This window comes from Artemia sp. Qi Xiang Cuo, chromosome 11 (genome assembly GCF_049724085.1).
Source record: "Artemia sp. Qi Xiang Cuo chromosome 11, ASM4972408v1, whole genome shotgun sequence".
NCBI lineage: Eukaryota > Metazoa > Arthropoda > Branchiopoda > Anostraca > Artemiidae > Artemia > Artemia sp. Qi Xiang Cuo.
This window is the reverse complement of record NC_142804.1, coordinates 38482339-38506920: the sequence shown is the minus strand read 5'-3', so window position 1 is coordinate 38506920 and position 24582 is coordinate 38482339. Positions and strand designations below refer to the sequence as shown.

General features: G+C 34.4%; 1 protein-coding gene across 4 annotated transcripts in view; it reads left to right on the top strand.

Moving 5' to 3' along the window:
- The window catches only part of LOC148946956 (pyroglutamyl-peptidase 1), a 126035-nt gene extending 113114 nt beyond the window's left edge, over positions 1–12921 (top strand). Inside the window, exons 1-2 of one of the 4 annotated variants that reach the window (XM_089096759.1) lie at positions 6113–6389; positions 10528–12921. In XM_089096759.1, coding sequence (XP_088952885.1) covers positions 10539–11153 — 615 coding nt within the window. In that variant the 5' untranslated portion in view covers positions 6113–6389; positions 10528–10538 and the 3' untranslated portion in view covers positions 11154–12921. Of the gene's footprint in view, positions 1–6112; positions 6515–10527 lie in introns of those variants that run through there. The other 3 variants (XM_089096756.1, XM_089096757.1, XM_089096760.1) reach the window with 3 other exon arrangements.
- Positions 12922–24582: the final 11661 nt, after the last annotated feature.

Below are 24582 nucleotides of genomic sequence, written 5' to 3'. Positions count from 1 at the left end.
TTTTTTTTCTCTTCTTTGTTTTGTTGTGTGTGTGTGTTGAGTCTTTGAAAGGTTGAAATGCAAAGCATTATATTGAAAGTACTTTTTTTTATAGTATTTATGCCACTTTTGTTTTCCTCCTGTTTTTTCCTGGCCAGAGAGCCTTACTGGGGGTCTATGTTGAAGTGTTTTTGTCTTAAATTTATTGGTTGATTAATTTTGCTTATTAATTGATCATAGGGTATTCCAATCGGAATAATTTGAGCGCTTGGTAGGCCCCTGTTTAGTTTTTGATTTTTTATTTTTTTTTTTTGCTTCTTTTTTTTATGTGATCATTGTATTTTACGATTTTTTTTTCTTATTTATTTATCTTTTTTTGTATATATATATATATTTTTTTTTCTTGTGCTAAGTCTCTTAAAGGTGTGAATGTATGATGTTGAAAATGTTTTTGTTTTTTATGTATTTGTTTCATTTTTGTTTCTCCCCTGTTTGTTTCCTGGCCATAGAGCCTTACGGGAGAGTTTATATTGAAGTGTATTTTGTTAAGTTTATTGATTGAATAAATTGATTGATTGATTGATTGATTGATTGATTTCAGATTTTTTTTTTCATTTTTGAAACGATTAAATTTTTTTTTTATATCTGACGTCACTTATCCTCAGTAATCCTCCATTTTCAAGGGTTAGCACGTATAACTTATCTGATAACGAATTTAAATCGTTTCAAGTAGTAATCTTACTACCCTCTGACGTCATTTACATCTCGTAAAACGCTAAGGATAAGCTATTGGGCTTGTCGGAGAAGTAATCTTGGAGTGTTCGATTGCACTATAAGTGACGGTGAAGCGTTCTCGGGGGGGGGGGGGGGTTACCACTACTTCTAGCATTTTTTTCATTGTCTAGTGTTTTTTTGGCTAGTGTTTTTCAGTGATTTCTGTAGAAAACTGGTGATTTTTTCCTGAATCCAGTGATTCTTATGATGAGGCACATAAATTAAAGCGAATAAATTATCCAAGAAGCTAATTATTGAAAGCAAAATGGATTTTTTAGTGGAAACTTTACCAAAAGCAAAGAAAACCAAAAACTATTATCTTTGTCTTTTCAACTCGGCCCAAATAGTAGCCAAAACTCTAAAACAGGGAATTTTGATAACATTTAATGCATAAAAAAATTAGCCTTTTAATATAATAATTATAAATACATAACATTCGTTAAGTTTAACATGACTCATCAAAAGAGTTAGAACTTCGAAAATTTACCTGATTTTCGAAAAAGTGGGAAAACACTCCCAAAAGTCAAGTGATCTTAATGAAAATCACACCATCAGATTCAGCATATCAGGTAACCCAACCGTATAGGATTCAAGCTTTTATTTTGAAAAACGCGAATTTTGTATTTTGTAATTGTTTCTAACCAATGGGCTTAGAAAATCAAGAGAGGGCTCATTCGAACGGATACTAAAAGTTCTAGTGCCCTTTTTAAGCGGATAAAAAGATTGGAGAACAACTAGCCCTCTTTCACGCCCTTTTCCCCCAAAAAGAACCGTTCAAAATTTTGAAATAACCATTTGATCAGCATAGTTGAAAGGTCCAATAACCATGCCTCTGATGATGACATGACCCCACAGCCCTTAGGGAAAAGGTTGTAAGCTATGCAATTTGCCTACTGTTTACATATAGTGTTTGTTATTGGTAAATTAAAAAAAATGGTGAGGATATTTTCTGCGGGGCAGATTTTCCATGCGGAGAATTTTCTGTGGGGAGGAAAGTTTCTGCGGGGGGAGAATTTTCCAAGGCAAATTTTACATGAAGAGGGCAGGGGCAATTTCTGGAATTCAGGTATCGAATTCTTTTTATTATTTTGTCTTACTTTCTTGTTGGCTGCTCAATTTTACATGTAGAGAGAAAATTCCAGGAAAATTTTCAGTGGAAAGGGAATTGTCTGTGAGGATTATTCTGTGAGGGGATTTCCACGGAAGGAACTTTCGAAGTGGGGTTGTACTTTCTATAAGGGAGGTGTGGGCTCCGGCACAAATTGAAAAAGATAAGAAAATAAACAAAAAAAAAGTTGAAAGCAAGGAGAATTTTCCGGGGGGAGTTGCCGGGGAAATTTTTATCGAGGAGGGAATTATCCGGAGCAAATTTTTCGGGACATGAGTAAATTTAGGCGGGACGAATTTTCTATAAAGAATTTTTTGCGGGGGAGAAATTTCCGGGGGAAATTCTTAACGGAGATGATAGGCAAATTTTCGTTATGATTTGAAAAACGATCAGAAACTAAACATAAGAAACAAGTCTTCTTCAACTAAGAGTAAGGAACAACATTAAAAATTAAAACGGGCAGATAGTATTCCGCATTTGAGGGGGCTTGCCCCCTCTCCAATCCCTCGCTCTTTAAGCTAAAGTTCGGAATTTTATCCCGATTCAATAAGAGTACTTTTCTGAAATATAAGGGGGGCCGTTTGATTGGGATAAGAAAGTTTTTTAAAGCACTAAAAGCTTTAACGTAAAGATTGAAGGATTGAGGAGGGGGCAATTACTTTTATATATGGAATAACTTATGTTCGTTTTAAGTTTTAGTGTTATTCCTTTCTGTCAGTTGAAAAAAACTTACTTTTTTCATTTAATACACAGGGGCTATCCATTATTTCATTATTATTTGCGTTATTTTGTCACGTGAAAATCTTTATTTTTCACGTTTGATTGGAATAAGAAACTTTTCTAGAGCACTAAAACTTTAACGTAAAGAGTGACGGGTTGAGGAGGGGGCAATCCCTCTCATATATGGAATAATTTCTGTTCTTTTTAAATTTTAGTGTTACTCCTTGCTGTCAGTTGAAATAAAACTTGCTTTTTTTATTTAATACACAAGGCTATTCATTATTTCATTATTATTGTTTGCGTCATTTTGTCACGTGAAAGTCTTTATTTAGGACATGTACCCTTTAAAAGTTTTATAGCGCCAATTTGTAGAACATTGGGGGATGGTGGGGGGTAAATTGTCTTCTCTGTATTTCAAAAACTACTTATTTATCTTCAGCATTATTAAATATAAAAAATCCTTGGATTTTTAGCAATTTTATGAATTAGCACCATTAACAGTTGTCGTTTTTAATGATAGACGTGCACAATGGTGTCAGTTTCGAGATTTTGTTGTGTGTTCACCGAATAAATTTTCCAAAATCTAGGGGGGGGGGGTATCGATTTTTTAATTAAGACGCTCGAACATATTTTTCCCAATCCTAGCTGGCGCCCAAGTAATTTTACAAGCTCAACTATAATAAAAGGAAAATAGGTTTTAATTTGTAGGCATTTAAAATTAACAAGGAAAAAATCCTAAAAGCGTAAACATACTGGTTAGACCACCACTAGCCAAGATTCACTGATCGGTGGGATAAGCCAAGAGTGTCAATTCGGAAAAAAAGGTATTTATGAAGATACGAAATCTTTTCATAATCCAGGGTGATTTTTGCTTACGACAAAATAAAACACCAATAGAAAGGCATATTTGAAAATCTAGTGAGGGGGAGTTCCAATCCTTCTCCCATTGGTGCCTCTGTGTTGAACATGTTAAAAAAACATATTGACAAGACAACTAAAACCGGCGATTTCAAAAGATAAAACTATGTTGTCTGCTGAAGCAGCTAAAATCCAATTTTAGTTGTTTTTTTTGCTGATTTAGGGATTTTCTCAAGAATCCGGGGATTTTTTTTGCTGATTTAGTTGTTTTTTCTTTCAAGAATCTAGTGATTTTTTTATTTGCCGACAACCAAGCGGCCGACAACCAAGCGACCAGCAACATCAGCGTTAGCGTTGCCACGCTAATAATTTATCACTACCTAGAGATTTTTATGTTGCCTAGTGCTAGTGATTTATAGTGATTTCCGTTCGAAAACTAGGGATTTTTTCCTAAATCTAGTGATTTTTCACGATATAGCGCGTAGATTCATGATTCAATCGAATAAATCATATAAGAAGCTAACTAATAAAAAAAACACAAAATAGTGATTAACTACAGTTACCTAATATGTTCCATATTAGCAGTTATGCAAATATAATGCCTTTGAAACTTCCAATTTCCTACCATATGTCCATATCAGATATAGCCCCAGAGCGTTATCATCAAGATAATAAGCGAACTAGTCAATCACAAAATTGCAAAAATGTTCTATACTTCTTATTTTATGACATTTGCTCAGGTCGAAAAATAAGATGGTAGGTAGCCTATACATTAAATATAATTTTCTAAATAAAAAAATGAAATCATTGAAAAATAAAATAGGACTTAGTCCTCTTTATAATAGGATTTGTAATATAAAAAGATAGATTAAATCGACTGTAGTTTGATGATTGAAGTCGATTGGATGTAAGGGGGGGGGGGTTATCTACTCTGTGAATGGTCTAATTATTTTAATTTCTGCATCTAATATCTAATCAAAACTCCAATAATTCCCCAAATTCTCTTATTTATAATTGAAACACATAATAAACGTAGATAACGTCCTATTCATTGACTTTTTGGATTGCTGTGCTAATTTATCAAACAGTTTGCGGTATCGAACAGTAAGAATAGAGCTACAAGGCTCAATAGTAATCGAAGTTCTTGAAACGGAGTTTTGGCATCAATCAATATATCATAGGCTCATTAAGTTGATTCCAAATATATAAGATTCATTAAGCTTAGTTTTACCCATAAGCTAAGAAACTGTGAAAATTTGCCTGAGTTTTGAAAGAGGGAGGAAACACCCACTAAAAGTGAAAGAATTTTAATTAAAATAAAATCATTAGATTTGGTGTATCAGAGAACCCTCCTGTAGAGGTTTCAAGCTCCTATCTGCAAAACGTTGAATTTTGTATGATTTTCCAGAAGAAAAATCACGGATGCGTGTTAATTTCCTTTTTTCCCCTAAAGGTGATTGTATCGAACCAACAGTTCCAGAACATCGGGAGAGGGCTCATTTGAACGGAAACTAGAATTTCTGGTGTCTCTTTTATTTGACCAAAATGATCGGACGGCTACTAGTCCCCTCTTATGTCCTTTTCCCCCCGAAAATTGTTCGATCAAAAGTTCAAGACTGCCATTTTGTTTAGCATGGTTGAAAGGTTCCAAAACTATACCTTTAGATTTAACATGACCCACGCAGCCCCTGAGGATAGGTCCGGGGATGAAAGTAAACTAATGATAATTTGCTAAGGATAATAAGGATAATGTACGATCTATGAAAACCAGTTTCACAGCCACGAAGACAAATAACGGGTGACAGAATGGATTGAACTTGTATTACTTGAGCTATATATTTGCAAATTAGAGGGGTGGGGATAAGGTTAGGTTACTTAACGCCCACACCTCCCTAATGTGGAACTGTATAGCCCAAATTATGTTATTATATAAAGTAAAGTATTAAACTATCATCATATTCTGGCATATTTAATTAAGATTAGCATAACTTTACTTCTTGGGTGTGTTCCGTATAATTAACAAGTGCCTCTTTATTTTTAAGAAGCAATAGATCCGATGCTTATTGAAATTTGTCAAGAGTGGGACACATTTTTTTCCATGGAATTATAAAAAGGCCATTTTTTAAATTGTCGCTGGTATCCCAGTAATTATAATAGTTCAACTAGAGTAAAAAGAAAAACAGTTTCTATATTTTTTGGGAAAAAAAACTGGGGTTTTGGATGGACAAGGAAAAAAATTTAAAAGAAAAAGCAAACGTTTAAATTAGATCACCTATAACCGATTTTCAGTGATTGGAGTATAAGCCAAGGGTACTAATTCGGGAACAGGGAGAAAGCAAGGATTTTGTTTCATTTTCCGCATAAAGATGCAAAAGGCATTTGTCAAAATTTCAAGGGTATTTTTCGTTTGAGAAAAACAACCATCAAACTAAAGGTATTTCTCCACAACTAGGGGGTAATTTTGCCCCCTTCCTGTAGCTGGGCCTGTATAGAACATGGTAAAGAAACAAAACAATTATTAATTATAATAGTAGAGTATTATAATTCTAGTTATTTCTGGTAAATAATTTAGTTTATTTTTCTCACACTTGGCAACCCTGATACTGATTGCAGCACTAATTTAGAAACTTATATATAATAGGCGGCCTATTTATAGGCCTGTTTTTTCACTCATCAATGTGCTAAGATCTTACATTTTTTGTCAGAAAACGCTTAAAAGTGAAATCTTTGAACAAAAATCTTACATCTTTGGTCGTTTTTGTGCAAACGTCTTTCATCATTCTGCTCTGATCAGCGGTCTGAGAACAATGATGAGTAGATCATCAAAGTTCTCTCATCATTGTTCTATATGGCAGAAGAGTGGCGGTTTTCACACTTTTTGCTAACATCAGTGAGCTGTAAGATCTTAGAACAAAGATGAGTTAAAAAACGATAATCTTTGCAGAAAGATGTAAGATCTTAGTGCTAAAAAATAGGCCTAATGTTGTGCAATTTTTTATTGGCAATTAATGTTCAGAAGAAGGTTACAACTATTTAGAAGCAGGCAATTAGTTTAGCGTAAGATTAACTGATAAGGTAAATTTCTACCAAATCATATTATTGACTTACGCATAAAGTGAATATACCACTCAATGCCTTTTTTTATGCTGATTACAAATATAGTAATCATTTCCATCGGTAATGAATTTCAGCCCCCCCTATATATGCCAATTCAGGGTATATATTTCTACAACCTAACCCTGAATTGGCATATATAGGGGGGGGGGGGGCTGAAATTCATTTCCAATAGAAATGATTATTGTATTTGTAATCAGCATAAAAAAAAGGCATCAAATGGTGTATTCACTTTATTCCTAACTCAATAATATGATTCGGTAGAAATTTACCACTGATAATTTTCAATTAGCTTATGGGTATATGCAATTAATTCTTTTGGCCCACCCTTTCACAGAACACTGACTGCAGCCTAGCCTGTGATAGCCTAAACTTTGGCACTTTTTAGTAAATTTTCCAATTAACTGAATATTAAGATAGTTAAGAAATTGACACTTTTAGCATCAGAATTTATCTAATCCTGAATACAAATATGACATTCATTTGCAATGGCATAGGAATTTTATACCTTTGAAGGTGTGTGTTACATCCTATATGAAGATTCCTTGTGAAAATGAAACACTATAAAACTATCATAGCAGAATATTGGTCCTATTCAACATTTTCTAAATGCAATATTGCCTACTATGACAATTGTGCCCCTCTCCCTAGCCTAACCTTAAGCTATAACGTAGGCTCTACAGAACTCCTGAAGAAACACTGTTGAGACAAAATTTCTGTATTATGATGAGCAGAAAATATTTTACTGGTTAGGTTTTCAAAATCATTTATATTTAACATAAAGCCTAAAGGACACCTTATATCTTTTGGATCATGCTTTTCAATAATTTTCTTTGATGTTATGAAACAGTCTAATATATGTATCCACTGCTTCCTGAGCTTCCCCCCCCCTCCCTCCTAGAACTTCAAATATACACTAGATATGTCTGAAAAAGCAGATGGTTAAAAAAAGATATATGGCTAAAAAATCAGTTGAGAAAAGATAGATGGTTGAAAAAGGTGAAAATAAACAGTTGAAATGACAGAATAAAAGTCAAACAAGAAGCAATTATCCATAATGTCTTACAAAGATTTAGCTCTAGGCTGGGGCACACATAGCTGATTTCTGGAACTGATTTCCAAATCAGCACCAATTTTAAAAGAAATTGGTGTTGATTTTAGCTTGAAAAATTTTCTAGTTTTTGGTGCCAATTTACAAAATCAGCACTGATTTTCATCATCATCATCACAAAAAATAAGGATACAAATAAATAGTCAGCCAGAGATATCTGTGGTGAAAGACCCTGCTACTGAGCTGAGAACTAAGCTGAGATCAATCATGCAACTATTAATAAACTCCAGTTGACTGTTTGTGTCCATGATTTTTTGTTTTGAAAATCTCATGCAATAAATTTTTTTTCAACAAATTTTTTTACTGCTATTCTTTGTTCACTGATGCTGAAATCAGTTCCCAAAATCTGCTATGTGTGCCCAGCCCTTAATCCAAGAAGATTAATACTGAGGCTTATTGATGATTTTTGGTGATTACTTATTAATAAAGATTTCATAGGTATGTTAAAACTTGCTGGCAATCTAAGGTTTTGTGAATGATCAATATAACTTCAGCTTCCCTGCCCTTCATCACAGAATCAGCCCCCCCCCTGGACAAGAAGCTATGTACACCTGTGATTGGTACTACTTTTACTGTCACTACTTTTGTCAAGTAGCTATAAAAATTGGGTGTAACTTTAGGGTCTATTTAAGGGTTTTAAATTGAATTTGCCAGTGATTCAATTAATGTACTTGGAAATAGCATTATAAAAATGTAAATTAAAAGAGCATCCCTGTATGGGATGAAATGGAGAAATCTGTTTATTCACCGTACAGTATTCTATTCACTTTTTGGGGTTGGCATTATTTCTGAAGTTGAAAGCCTTTAGCATTTTTTTTTATTTATATATAGTTTTGGTGACTTAAGGAATTTTAATTTTCAGTGATTAGTATACTAGCCTAACTAATGAAAAATCTGGCACATTGCACAGGATCTGGCACATTGTCCTTTTCCACAGTTTTCCCCTTATTTTCTTGAAAAGGACTGTTGTTTAGATGTTTACCTTAGACTTGACAAATAAGAAAAAACAAAACTCAAGCATTCATGTATTTTTTTGTTGTTGAAGAAATAGAAGTCCCACATTGCATCTTTTGGGAAATGAAAATACAAGACTCTGGTAATGGATTATTATAGCCAAATTGATTATTTGAAAAAATGCTCCACCAGATGTTTCTTCAAGATGCAAAAAATTCCAGAATAGGACCAACAGCTCTTTCCCTATTTATTTATCTTAGTAGCTGCAAGAAGTGCTCATGTCAATTATTTCCTGCATTTATTAGTATTACAGCATGACAATTTCTTGTTTCTGTCTATGCCTTAGACCCTTCTATATATGCAGATTCAACTAAGAGCACCTTCTTGAGCCTATCTTCCTACTTGGGTTCCCAGAATGTATTGGGAATACATTTTTTTAAAGCTATCATGAGGACAGTTGCAGTAGACACTGTTTGATGTAAAAATCAGATATTGTCTTAATCATGCCAATCAATCCCCATGGTTGCACTATCTGATTAAGAAAATATTTGATTTTTATGTCAAACAGTATCTATGGGAATTGTCCTTATGAAATGACCTTGAAGGCATTTAGGCAGAGATTGTAGCTTCACTCACTTTAGTCCAATAAGCAATTATAATTAATTATATATTTGGGTGTTTGTGTTAGTACACTCCCTCAAAATTTATTGAGGATTCCCTTTTGTTTTCACAAAGTTGTGCAAATAAAGCAAATCAGGGTGGATTACCATTTAGGATCCAGTAGGTGAGAATTGCCTCTCCTCAATTACTGTTATAAGTTCAAGAAGGCAAATTTAGCTTATCTAGTTGAGAGGGGTATGGATTGTTGGAAAAACTTTTAATGTGCTTATTCTCACCCATCTCTGCACTAATTCTAAGACTTGGTTATCTGGTTTATTTTCTGGAGTGCCTGCACACATTTCCAGCTCAAGAATAGGATGGGAAAGTCCTTCAAAAAACTTGGTAACTACCTAGGTAGCACAACTGTTGAAATACTCAAAATTAAGGATCTTACTTCTTTAGTAACTGCAGCCTGAGCATACATATCAAATTTTCAACTTTTGTTAACAAGCACACAAAGTTTGTTTTCAAGTCTACTGCTGTCACTGTATTGTTGAAATCCATTATTTGAAAACCCAAGGAACTTGTGTTAAGGGTTCCTTGTATTTTCATTATTCAATTTGATCAATAATCATCAGCTACATACCTTGCTTTGCTTTTGTAAATTGGGGTAATGTAAGCCATCTGGCAGTCAGAGGGAAGTTGTCTTGCATCAAGCAAACTATGAAAAATCATGGACAAGGGTAGTGATAACTCAAAACAAGTTTCCTTGAGAAGTTAGAAATGAATGCTGTTGGATCTGACAGAATTATTCAGCCTAATCTTCTTTAAATGGTTTTTTGGGTCAATTTTGTCGATAATTATTCATGGCATTATTTTTGGTGTTTTAAAGTTATAGCAAGAAGGTTCATATGAAGCCCTTATTAGATGATGGATTATTGCAGAAAATATCTTGAAGTGTTCTTTTGAAGGTTTTTAGTTCATTGGAGACTTAACTCATTGCATATAATGTGTTAAAGGTAATTATTTGGTGAGAATAAAAAAAACTGTTTTTCTACTTTAGCAATTAAGACTGATAAGCACTTGAATGAAGCTTTTACCTTACTCACCCATCCAGTCACCTAAGAAAAACAGTAAAACCAGTCACAATGAACCAAAAAGAAGGATCCATTGCTTTTTCTTACCCCCTTGCAGGCAATAATAGGCTACTGAATTAAAATGCTCATTACTGAAAGTTTGGGTTTTTAAATATATATCTACCACATCTAGTGTGGTACAATAGCATACTGATTGTGCTTGTCTTTTGTAGGGTAATATTCCATGGAGCAGAGCATCAAGCCTGTGGTTCTAGTCACTGGCTTTGGTCCATTTCGTGAGCACAAGATCAATGCAAGCTGGGAAGCAGTGAAATGCCTATCAAATCTTAAGAATATAGAAATGGATCTTGGAATAAAATTAATTACAAAAGAAATACCTGTAGAATATAACTATGTTTTGGAACGTATTCCAGAATTGTGGTATGAGATCTGTCCAGACATAACCATTCATGTTGGAGTTTCTTCGTCTGCTCAAAAAGTTAATATTGAAAGATGTGGGGGAAATTATGGGTATAGTTCTGTGGATGTTGCTGGATGTTTACCTGCAAATAATGTGTGTTTAATTGATGGTTGTGAAGTAATCAACACTGGTATTGATATTGATGCAATCGTTTCTGCTGTTAATTGCAATGCCAATTCAGAGGTTTGCTGTGCATCTGGCCATGCAGGAAGATACCTTTGTGATTTCACATATTACAGATCACTATCTATTGATAGGGATAAATGTTTATTTGTTCATGTTCCACCTATTTCAGAGGAATTTTCATCAAGCTATGTTGGATTCCTCTTAAGAATTATTATTATGGAAATGCTGAAACAAGTTTCAAAAATGATCTAGAATCCTGACCTTATAAACTCTTGGTTTAAGATGCTTTCAAAAGTGTCATAATTTGATGTGGCTATTTTAAGTTTTGTCTATTCAGTTCATTCTAGTCTTTTGGAGGTGATTGTATGTATGGGGCTGTTTGTCCACACTTTGTCTCTGTATCATTTACCTGTTCTTTGTCTATATTTATATACATCAAAATATAAAACTTGCTGTTTATTTATATGTTGACAATACCAGTGCAGCTTTTATTACAAATTGATGGATTCAACACGGGTACTAGAATCTTAGGTGTAAGGTTGTTAAATCAGAGGGGAGATGATAGAAATATGTAATGTCAAACCTTTGAATCAGAATGGAATGCAAATTTCCTAGATAATTATAGGATGGGGGGCATGGTGGATGCAAGGACATAATTTGTATTATTGTCCTGGACTCTGAAGTTGATAAAAAGGAGACCATCATTCTGTAAGGTTTTACTTACAGTGACTGTGCTCTCCTGAACTTCAGCCTAGTTTTCCAAGAAAAGCTCAAATTGATGATTGTGTCTTGAATGTTGCTGTAAGGATACCTCAGCCATTTTTTTTTTTACACTTGCTTAATCCACTACTCGCACCCGCTCTCAGGGGCGTCAATCTAAGTTTTTTTTTTTGGGGGGGGGGGGTTAAAATGCGTTTTTTCCAAAATTTAGGGGTCATGACAAGGTTTTTTTTTAATTTTCAATTAATCCCCCTGCTTCTGTTCTCCATATTCGGGAGTTACGATGCTCAGTATCTTCAAGGAAATCAATATTGCATCTCCATTGACTATCCTTTCACAGAGGATTAATTCAACTTCTCCCTACCTCTATCATGAAGATACGTTCCTTCCTCACAAAGATGCATGTAAGACTGACGGGAGTGTTTATTTTTGTAGACCTCCTCTCTACTTTCGTCAACACTTGTGATAACTGGCACCCCACATCACAGGAATTTTCAGTTCAGACCAAACTCTACCCAGTTCTTGCTGCATATGATTCCATGTATCAGACAACTGAAACTTGCTACGAAGGGCTAGCCCCCTCGTTAAGAACTTCATATGCCAAAATTATATTCCCCTGATCAAATCCGAAAATCCCGAGTCAGAGCCTGTATTGTGGAATTAAAATACAAGCTCGAGGAGTTGTTGAGCTATATTTCTAATGTTATTTTCAATTCACAGTTCACAAAACAAAATTTTTGAATTCAGTTGAATGCCGTAAATCATGCTAATATTTGTACAGTTCTTTTCCAGTGGACAGTGTTTTGGTTGCGCCAATTCTCACGCTAAGGTATTCTCATCCGTTTTTCTACCTCCTATAATAAAATCCACGAGTACGTAAATGATTGAAATTGTAAGAATCAACCTGGTCCACTCACCCTTTTTTAGTGCGTTATAGCCATGCAAAGAATTCCCCTCTGAGGTCTTGAAACAAAACATTGTTGATGATCTGTTTGTCTTGAGACATGTTGCAAAATTTTTAAAAAAGATACGAGATGAAGCTGTTGCTACCAATATGGTGGTCATTCATTCAAAGCCAAATATCTTAACAACTACTTCCCTTAAGACTCTCCCATCATTCACTCTACTCAATTTTCCTGAAAAGTCAATAAAAACTATGAAATTGCCGGGTGTTACCATCTCAAGTGATTTAAGATGGGATAACAATATCAATGATATTTTACAATGTGCAAATATCCATGAACGGCTAGACATAATAGAGGCAGTCCAAATAGAAAAGATACCTAAGAATTATCTTTAATGAGGGAAGAGTCCCCGGTATCTTCCTTCTTTGTAGAACCAATCTGGTTACCCTTCCAGAAAGAAGAACAAAAATAGCCTTTCGTTTCACCAATAGTGCTTTTCCACAACCCCTAGATAATTTTACTTTTCCCGAGGTTGTAAACGTCTGCTGAATCTTTCCTTCGACAGATAAACTTTTAGGGAAAATGTCCTCAGGAAGATCGTTTCAAATCCAAGTGCACCGTCGAAAAAATCTTTTCTTCAAGTGCTCAGTTCTTGGCGTGTCAACCTTAAGATGATTGGACCGAGCTGTTCGCCTTCGTATCTGTCTTGTCGGTTGGACAATGTGGGGGGGGGGGGGGGGTACCGAGAAAGCTTTACAGAAAGAACTGAATTCATACACTTGTTTGTTATGGGACTGGATATATTCATGGGTAAAGACTGAACCTGCCCTATTAGTCCTATTCTGGATTTTCCGAAGTTAAGCACAGAGCATTTTCGGAGCACCAGCATACAATGGGCATCCAAATTCCTTAAATTTTTATAGTAATCATTTTATGTATGACATATTTTGTTTTTAGTTTGTTTTTAAGGTTCGATCGTTGCCCTTTAAGTAAGGAGCAATGCGGCTCAATTTTGAATTGAAATTATCAAGTATTTTACAGTAGGTTGCATCAAGACATGGCTAATTGTAGAAAGAGAAAAGCCAAGACAGATAGTCCAAGTAATTGAGATGGCAAATTTTTAAATGGCTGCAGCACACGGGTAAATGGCGGGAGTAAGTATGACTCTTATTGGAAACATACTTGTTTGTTAGTTTTTGGAAAGGCACGCCTGCCAAGACCGTCAAGGGCTCCAAGTTATGAACTTTGTCCATTGCTTACATATAGTATTGGCTATTGGGAAGTATAAAGATATTTTCGAGGGGGGGGGAGGATTTTCGGCGGGAGTGCTTTTGTAGGAGGATTTTTTCATAGAGGAGTTTTCGTGCGGGAAGGGAATTTTCCATAGAGGGAAAGCTGGATTTCCCGGAATTAGTTAAAAAACTATCATAAATTAAATTAAAAAAAAAACAGTTTTTCCAACTGAAAGTAAGGAGCACATTAAAACTTAAAAAAACGGAAATTTTAATTTCTGTTTGTTTTCCTTAAAAACGAACAGTTTTTAAGGTTCGATCGTTGCTCTTTAAGCAAGGAGCAATGCGGCTCAATAGCATACGAAACTGTAAGAAACAGTCTTGATAATAAAACATACTTAAAAAGAATCGAATTTCGATGCATATTCAAAATTTATAAAATTCATGAAGTTTAATGTTACACATCAAAAGTTACGAGCCTGAGAAAATTTGCCCAATTTTTGAAAAAGAGGGGAAACACCCCTAAAAAACTCAAGCGATCTAAATGAAAATGACACCATGAAATTCAGCATATCAGAGAACCCTACTGTAGCGGTTTCAAGCGGCTATATACAAAAATGTGGAATTTTTGCCAGAAGCAAGATCATGGATGGCGTGTTTATTTGTTTTTTTTTCCAGGGGTGATTGTTTCTAACCAGTGACCCTAAAAGATCGAGAGAGGGCTCATTCGATCGGAAATCAAAAGTTATAGTGCTCTTTTTAAGTGACCAAAAATATTGGAGGACAGCTAGCCCCTCTCCCACCCACCTTTTTTTTACCCAAACTTGTCCGATCAAAATTTTGAGATACCCGTTTTCTTCAGCATGGTCAAAAAATCTAATAAATGTCTTTGAGGATGACGTGACTCCCCACAGCCCTTGGGGGAAGGGCTGCAAGTTATGAACTTTGTCCATTGCTTACATATAGTATTGGCTATTGGGAATTATAAAGATATTTTTGAGCGGGGGGAGAGGATTTCCGGCGGGGTGCTTGCGTAGGAGGATTTTTCCATAGAGGAGTTTTCGTGGGGGAAAGGAATTTTCCATAGAGGGAGAGCTGGATTCCCCAGAATTAGTTAAAAAACTATCATAAATTAAATAAATAAAAAAAACAACAGTTTTTCCAACTGAAAGTAAGGAGCACAATAAAACTTAAAAAAAACACAAATTATTAGGTATATGAAGGGGGTTGCGTCCTCCTCAGTACTTCGTTCTTTATACTAAAGTGTTTTTTGAATTTTTAAAAAAGCTTATTTCGATTAAGCGGTCATTGTGTGTCAGGAGTCATTCTGAAATGATTGGAAAAAGTCAAACTTCAGCGTAAAGAGCGAGGTATTGAGGAGGGGCAACCCCCCCTCATATACTAATAATTTCTGTTCGTTTTAATTTCTAATGTTGCTCCTTACTTTCAGTTCAAAAACTTGATTTTTTACTTAATCTTATTCATATAGACCTATTACTGGTTAAGTTTATAATTCAGCAAAGGTAATTAAAAAATTGCTTTGACTTAACTTGGTGCTGGGTCTGCATCAAGGTTTCTCAGGATGACATCTCTTCAGAATCTGTCAATACCTGCTCGGCCATTGTGTGCAGGGCTCATCTCACGTGGGTTGAAATCTCGTATCTAGGTTTACCGAAGTATTATGTGCATATATTTGTTTTGGTAAACAAAACACTTAATATGTATTTTGTTTTCTGTAAAGTGCAAATTATGTTTTGGTCTTGAGAACGTGTGGGGGTCGTCAGCCCTACGCATGCTAATTGTTGCTATTTTGAGTTTGAATAGGTTATTTATTGTAATCTCTGTTCGTTTTGGGTTCAATTCATATATTTATGGTGATTTGTGGTAGTTTTACGCTTAGAATATGAAACACTACATTAACCTAATAGTAGTAGGCTATTAAATACTTGGAAAAACGGTCACTGAAAAAAAAACCTTTACACTTGGGAAAAAACCACTTAAATGAAACATTACATTTACTTTATACTGGGATTCTTTTTTTTCTTTTTTTTTAGTTAACAGAATTTCCAGTATTCCAGATACCTCGCTATTCTTCTGTATTCTTTTAGTGGCTATATACCTAGAAAGAATTGTTTTCTGACTTCAAACTGTCCAAATACTTTACCCCCGGTAAATATCCCCCCCCCGTGGAAAATAAGGATTTCCAAATTTGAGAATTTTATTCGAGTTTTATTTTTTTTTATTTCCGTAGGGGAAAGGAATTTTGGTACTTGTTTATTATGCGCCATTCACTCAAGTTTACGCTGTGTCAAACAGTTCGTGGTAACGAACTGTAAGTAAGGAGCGACCCGGCTCAATGGTAACCGAAACTCTAGAAAACGGTATTTTGATACAAATAGATACATCAAAAGAATCAAATTTTAATGCTGATTTCAAATATATAATTTTCATCAAGTTTAATTCTACCCATCAAAAGTTAGGCGCCTGAGAAAATTTGGCTGATTTTCGAAAAAAGGAGGAAAGACCCCCTAAAAGTTATAGAACCTTAATGAAAATCACATCATCATATTCAGCGTATCAGAGAACCCTACTGTAGAGGTTTCAAGCTCCCATCTACAAAAATGTGGAATTTTGCATTTTTTGCCAGAAGAAAGATCACGTGTTTATTTTTTTGTTGTTTTTTTTCCCGGGGGTGATCGTATCGACTAAGTTGTCCTAAAATATTGTGAGAGGGATCATTTGAATGGAAATTGAAAGCTCTAGTGCCATTTTTAAGTGACCAAAAAATGGAGGGCAAAAAGACCCCCTCTAAAGCTCATTTTTTCCCCAAAGTTACTTGATCAAAATTTTGAGATAGCCATTTTGCTCAGCATGTTCGAAAATATAATAAGTATGTCTTTTAGGATGACTTAATCCCCCGAAATTCCCGGGGGAGGGCTGAAAGTTATGAACTTTACCCAATGTTAACATATAGTATTGGTTATTTGGAAGTATACAGACGTTTTCAGGGGAGATTTTTCCTGGTAGTGGGGGGGGGTGGGTGGGTCAGGGGTTATGTGGGAGGATCTTTCCATGAAGGAAGTTTTCGTGGGGGAAGGGACATTGCTATGAAGGGGACGCCGGACTTCCCTGCATTATTTAAAAAAAGATCAGAAATTTAATATAAAAAAAACAAGTATTTCAACTGCAATAGCAGCAACATCGAAACTTCAAACGAACAGAAAATATTAAATATATGATTGGGTTCACCCCGTAATCAATACCTCGCTCTTTAAGCCAAAGATTTTTTAGTACTTTCATAAGAGCTATTTATTCTAACTAACAGCCTTTGTGATTAATCAGTAATTTTTAAATAATTGGACCAAAATTTGAGCTTTCAATTAAAAAGCAGGGTATTAACTAGGGGGTGAATGCCCTAATAAACAAATTAAAAATATATGAATATAGAAGTTTGTTACGTAAGTTAATTCATAAGCTATGTATATTTATTACTAATAAAAAAATTCGTAAATATAATTAAACAAGTTTCGAGAAAGCAGATTAACTTAATAAAAGTAAATTATTATGAAAATTGGGTTTTAATCATTCATGTATGGTGAGCCAAGATCAAAACCTGCATTTATTTAAAAACGTTCAAAAATTAAATAAAAAAAAACAAGTTTTTTTAAACTGAAAGTAAGGAGCGACATTAAAACGTAAAACGAACAGAAATTATTCCGTATATGAAAGGGACTGTCCCCTCCTCAACGCCTCGCTCTTTACGCTAAAGTTTGACTCTGTCTCACAACTTTATTTTTTTAAACAATAAAAACTTTAGCGTTAAGAGCGAGGCGTTGAGGAGGGGACAGTCCCTTTCATATACGGAATAATTTCTGTTCGTTTTTAGTTTTAACGTCGCTCCTTACTTTCAGTTTAAAAAACTTGTTTTTTTTATTTAATAAAATTCGAGAACAAACCGGGTTTTCGTTAGTTTCTTCGTTACTTTAGAAATAAATTTGGGCTATAGATTTGCACATTAGGAGGGGGGCGTAAAGTATAGCGGGTCTGCATGCAAAATGTGTTTGGTACAATTATTCTGCATATTAGATAGATAGATAAATAAGTGTATTTTAAAGCCAAATATACGGCCATTAACACAGTAAAATAACATAAATGAAAGGCATAAATAACAAACTTTTGATCAGCGATCATCATAAAACACTTAAATGAAACATTACATTTACTTTATGCTGGGCTTTTTTTTTTTTTTTTATTTTTTTTTTTTTTTTTTTTTAGTTAACAAAATTTCCAAATACCTCGCTATTCTTCTGTAATTTTTTAGTGGTCATATACCTAGAAAGAATTGGTTTTCTGACTTCAAAGTATCCAAATACTTTATTCCCCCCCTATGTGCAAATATTTAGCCCAAATTATATATTTCCCATATATTCTGTCACTTATCTTTGTCTTGTCTCGCGCTAAGCTGAAAAAGAACTAACGAAGAAACCGGTTTTGTTCTTGAGTTTTAAACAGCGTAAACTTGAGTGAGTTGCCCATTATACACAAGTAACAAAACTCCTTCCACATACGGAAATTAAAAAATAAAATTCAAATAAATTGTCAAATTTGGAAAACCTTCTTTTTCACGGGGGAGGGGGGTATTTACCGGGGGGTAAAGGATTTGGACAGTTTGAAGTCAGAAAACAATTCTTTCTAGATATATGGTCACTAAAAAATTACAGAAGAATAGCGAGGTATCTGGAATACTGGAAATTCTGTTAACTAAAAAAAAAAAGAAAAAAAAAGAATCCCAGTATAAAGTGAATGTAATGTTTCATTTAAGTGGTTTTTTCCAAGTGTTAAGTGTTTTTTGTTTCAGTGACCGTTTTTCCAAGTATTAAATAGCCTACTACTATTAGGTTAATGTAGTGTTTCATTTTCCAAGCGTAAAACTACCACAAATCACCATAAATATATGAATTGAACCCAAAACGAAAAGAGATTACAATACATAACCTATTCAAACTCAAAATAGCAACAATTAGCATGCGTAGGGCTGACGACCCCCACATCTCCTCAAGACCAAAACATAATTTGCACTTTACTGAAAACAAAATACATATTAAGTGTTTAAAAAAAGAAAAAAAAGAAGAAAAACTTTCTAAATATCTTACGGAAAAATTAGATACGAGAAAACAGACCGAACCAATCGAGAGAACCGGTTTTGTTTGAGGGGTAAGATTTGAACCCGACTTTTCTAAAAAGCTGGATAATGGCTTTTGAACTAGCCTGACATCTATTTTTCTCTCTTTTTGTCTAGTAGTATTCCTTGTTATTTATGATGCATTTATCTTCCAAGTGAGTTGAAATCATATTTCACCAGTACCCCGTACAAACTGAGTAGTTAGAGGCTAGTTTCGAATTCTTTCTTCTCCGTTATTTATACTAACTTTCAACAAACTAATCCCATATGCAATAACTTTATTTAATTTTAACAGGCAGCATTAAAAACGTAAAAAACAATTACAACAAAACAAAAATATATATATACAAATATATATACATGTACAAATTAAGTGGTAACGTTCATATACAAGTTTCTACAAAGGGTTTCACCAGGTAAAAATACCAACGTTCCAAATTCGCCATCAAAATCAGCGATAAGAGATCGGAAAAAAAATGTGAACATGCGTCATACCATGAAAACATAAGTAGATGTATACCTTACCAACTACAGCTAAGTGCTTACAGAACGCGGATCTGTTGACTCATGCACGATTCCCTAGCTCCAAGTGGACAAAAGGAAGAAGAATACGTTTTTAGGGTTACTTGTTAGATGCAAGTCATTGTCGAGAAAGTCAGAAACGCTAGGCGAAGAATTGACACATTCTATGGGCAATTAGCTCAACGATCTTTTTCAGTGTCGGGTTATGCCATAAATAAAAAGAAACAATTAAATGAATGCTTCGTTTCGGAACTTGAGAAATTATTCTCCGAGTTAACCTGTTAGTCAACCTCCGGGGAGGATAACACGATTGTCGCGCGTTTACAACGTATGTTCTAGAGTGTAAACTTTTTTTTTCAGAAGAAAATCGTTATTTTGGCCCTTTTCCTGTTAGTCAAAAATATTAAAAATACCCTAGAAAAATCCAGGAAACCAGGTTTATACACAGGAATTGCACAGGGGAAGGGTCTTCGGAATTACAGATAGACAGCGTATTATATATTAAAAATTAAAGGAACAACTGTTATGTCGGGAACTGTGAAAAGAGTATCCCAGGGCGAATGTGCCGGTAAAGAATCATCATAATTTTTTTGATTTCTCTGATATAAAATAATTAGAATGTGTGGCTCTTAGTGAAAATCTTTTAAAGAATCATCTTCCTTTTTTTTCTCAATTCTTTTCACGGCACTTTTCAGCTCGAAAAATTTGAAAATGGAGAAATCATCATTTAAATGTCACCTAAATGACTGCGATAGTTACTTTTCTACAAGAATCACAACGGAATCAGGCATTCACGAGGTAATCCCAACCGATCCGTTTCGGCTGGGAAATAGCAAAGATGTGTAATCCAAGTTTATGGAAGAATAGTCTCTCAACTTCAAGAAAGCAGTATGAAACTCAATTTTAATATAACTAAATATAGATAAATTTGTCACGATAACAAAACACGTCCATAATCTGATTACAGCGTGAACCGATAAAATAACTAAAACAGATATTTATCTCTAAAAAAAATACACTCCTTTTATTGAGATAAAGGGTACAAGTTTTTAATTGTAGGTGGAACTTTAATTCGAGTCCGCAGCTTTCAATATTAATTAAATTAATATTGCACGCAAAGAACAATTGTCTTTACACATAAACCTTTCTCTTGAATTAAAGAAAGGGGAGAGCAGGTGAAACAGATACAAATACTTCAAATAGGAGAAACTAAGTTACAAGTTCTTTCTATCTGATAAGATTATCAATTGGATCTCCATTTGAGTGATACTATTTCCCGATTTTCACATACGAAGGGACAAAACCCTCCTCTCCCTCCCCTCCTGCGAGAAAGAAATGAAAGATTTTCGCATGAAATAAGTTTTCTGGGCATTTTTTATACCCTTTCAAGGAAAGTCATCAGATGCCCTCCAAACATTTAGACTGTATGTCCCAATGGCATTTCGCAAAAACTTGAAAGGGGAGTGAGGCGTACAGTATGGCCTGACAGTGTGTTATTTCTCGTCAATTGAATACTTAAAGACTCCAACCAATCCTCATAACCTAGTGGATGGTCATACTCCTCCCTCCATCCTCAATTGGCGTCTCTTAGCTTCAAAGAAAGGAAAATCCCGAACAAGTCATTTCTGTATCAACTTCCCTATTAACTTGTACTTTTGGAACTGCAGGAAATCCCAATAAAGTGAAATACAACGAATTTGTTAAGCTACCATAGCCGACAATTCCATGATATCTTCTTTTATTCCTAAAAGACGCAAGTAAACGTCGAAAGACGAAGAAAAGGAACTAAATATTGATTAATTTTGTGATGTTGATTGTTACCTTCACTAGATAAGAAATCGGCCCTATTAGCTTTTATGCTTTTGGTTAAAATACTTGTTAAAGCGTGCAATCTTTTAAATTCTCCTACTCCAGTCAATATACCAAAATAATAATTGTGATTTCGCCATGCGTCAAACCAAAGACCGCACCTCACACTGTTTGAGCCCCCTTTGCTTCAGAGCATTAGTCATATGTCAATTCCCTGACTAATCGAATGTTTCGACAAACTAGGGCGAACACTTTTAGTCAATATTTGTGCTTCCTAGCATCAGTAGAACAATTATTGGAACACATATGCATTCTCAAGACGCGAAATAAGAGAGCAACTTGTAGCTGCTACATAAAAAAGTATATTAAGATCCACATTTGGTTTAAAACGGCACTTTAAACATGGCTCAATTTTTACAAACTAACGTGACTTTGACACATCGCCTGTTACTACTCAAAAGGCGTTAAGCACTACAAGGTAAAGTTTTAAAAGAGAGCGGGAAACAAGGAAAATGGGGTTCGTTTTATTTTTATTATTGTTAAGGACCAGTCATTTTATGAGCTGGATGGCTCGTTCAAGCATCCAAGATATGACAGAAACAATGGCGACGCCATAGAAGACCCGTTTCCCCCAAATTTTCGAGAAGAAAACAGGTTCTCGGAAATCTCTTCGAAAATTAACAACTGTTATTCGTGTTAATGTTCGTATTTTTCCGTTCATGTAATGTTAACGTTTATTTTCTAATTTAGAAAAAGAGGCACTTCTAAAATATCTTGAGAATTAAATAAGATAGAACAGAACGGATTGTACTAATCAACAAAAATTTCCCATCTCGAGGTGTTGAGCTATTTTACAAAAAAAAAAAAAAAAATTGACACCAGTTAAATTACTGCAGCGGAAAAATTCTCACAAAAATAATTACTTCCTGAGATTTTGGCAAAAACACAATTCGGGCAAAGAACCTGAAGTTGGCAATAAGAATAAGCTAATTGTAGCAACACCTCCATAAATGATTTATTCTAAATCAGTAATGACCGTTTTATAAGATATTATATTTAAAATCTTCCAGATTATCAGGATTTTTGGAAGCTATAAAAAGAAATTGTATAGTTAACACTTTAACATGAATTAAAAGTGAAATATGGTCGATCTCTAAAAGTAATATTAGATTTATCTTAAAATGAAAATCAAAAATAGAAGATCAAAAATTTAGAACTGGGAAGTTATATATTACTAATAGGAAGTAGCAATCAACGATTTACACGTTAGTTTTTTCTTTTTTTGTGTCAATCATCTGGTGGAAGAAATTCTACTTTTTTTTTAGCAAAGAAAGGTTTGAGGATGTATTGGAGTATACTTGAATATAAATTGGTGACATCGGTTTCTAAAAAATAATGATTACTGGATCATTCCAATTACATGAATTCATGCTTGTTTGTTGAGCCAATTTGACTCAAGTCTGGGAATTATCAGGGACTGTTTCCCTTTGGCCTTTGGCTCCGTCCCTTACCCACCTCTACCTCTTCCCCGAAATCTCAGAATAGTTTGCAATTTCCCTTCTATTTTTCATACTATTTTCTTTTGTTCCGTTTTTTTAACAAGGTAAAGAGAATAGCTGGTTGGCATGAAGCTTCATGCGACTGTGTTGGCAGGTTGGCAGGAGATCAAGATACAGAATATATACACCACATAGATAGCATGATAAGAAAGTTAAAATAGAACCAAAAAACACTCTCCAAGAGGAAGTACCTAGTTCAAATGAGTAAACTAGAGGAAAAGCGAACGCTTGAACAAAACAGGGTATCAGCATACCTCCTATCAGATATACATGCAGAAATATACTTTGAATACTCCAACGAATACACTGAAGAGGGGGAGGGCAGCATAAGTGCTCAGTCATATTTTTCAACATCATGTAAGGAATGGGGGCAATATCTTGAGTAGCAGGGGCCCAACGCTTTCCAAATCTGCAATTGACGAGGAGCAATAGTTCTACGGTAGACTTCCTACAGTAATCGTATAATACCTATCTAGAATGCTCATTCCGGTAGAAAATTCGGTGTTTGTTTCACGACTTATCGTTCCACAAGTTATTTTCATCGTTTGCCAAGTAACTATGGAGCTTTCGATGACTGCATAAACAGCCAAGCTCTACAAAGCCGTTTATGGGTTTTTAATAAAAACCTGACTTCAACACAGCAGAAGTATTTCATTTTTTAATTATGAACAAACCTCAAGAATGATCTAGTAGAGCTTAGCTATTTTTATAGTGGATAAAAGCTGCTTTTCTCCATTACTGGTTTATGAATAGTCAATGACAGCTCTATAGTGGCTTGGTAAAAAAAGAAGAAAAGACTTGTGAAGCCAGTGTACCGAACCCATACCGAAATTTGACCCTTCCATTCTTTTTCAATGACCTTACTTATAAATACATTGTACATTTACACATTCATATCTCTACCTGATTAAATATTTCTACTTCAAAATAGGTGTAATATTCCTCGTAAACATGCAATGAAGTTGTATATTTATATTTTAAATATTTTAGCATGAGTGGAGATACTATGCTATTCCTTACTGTTAAGTAGCATGAAATGAAGAAAAATATTCTTATAATAACAATAATGAAGATAGTTTAACTAGATACATAATAACAGTTTTAAGATTACAGAAACGTCAGCAGTTCCTTTGTAGAATTTTCAGCTTATATTTTGTAGGTAGCCATACTAGAATTAATTAATTCAACATAGAATGTAAAATGATATCGCTACTTGAGGACAGAACCGTATCTGAAAAGCGATATCTGTCTTTACGAATTTATACTTTAAAAAAGCTGAAATTAGTACTTGAGGGATGTTAATAACTGCAAGTTACTGACGGGGTCATAATTTTTGACATAACAATAATATTGAGACTGAGCAATAGGTAAATAAATGAAGCATAATAAACCTTATTTAAATATTCTGAAAGAAACTTTTATTTTTCTCCAGAGCATTTTTGTTCATCGTAAGCAGTTCCTAAAATTGAGCAGAAAACTCTTGTCTTGAAGCTTCTCGACAAAACCTTACCTTTATTCTCTTTTGGTGACGCTACGCTGTTAAAGCGTCCATAAGCGTTACAAATTTGAGTTTTAATATACAGAATTGATAAAGAATATCTGTAAAAAAAAACGTGTTTCAATTTATTCACAAGTCTATTTTAATTATATGCCTTTTTTGAATTTGGAATAATAAATTAATTCCCCCCCCGGAAACCAGGACCAACTAAAATAAGGAAGATTCTTTTCTCAAGATTTTACTTAAAAGAGAAG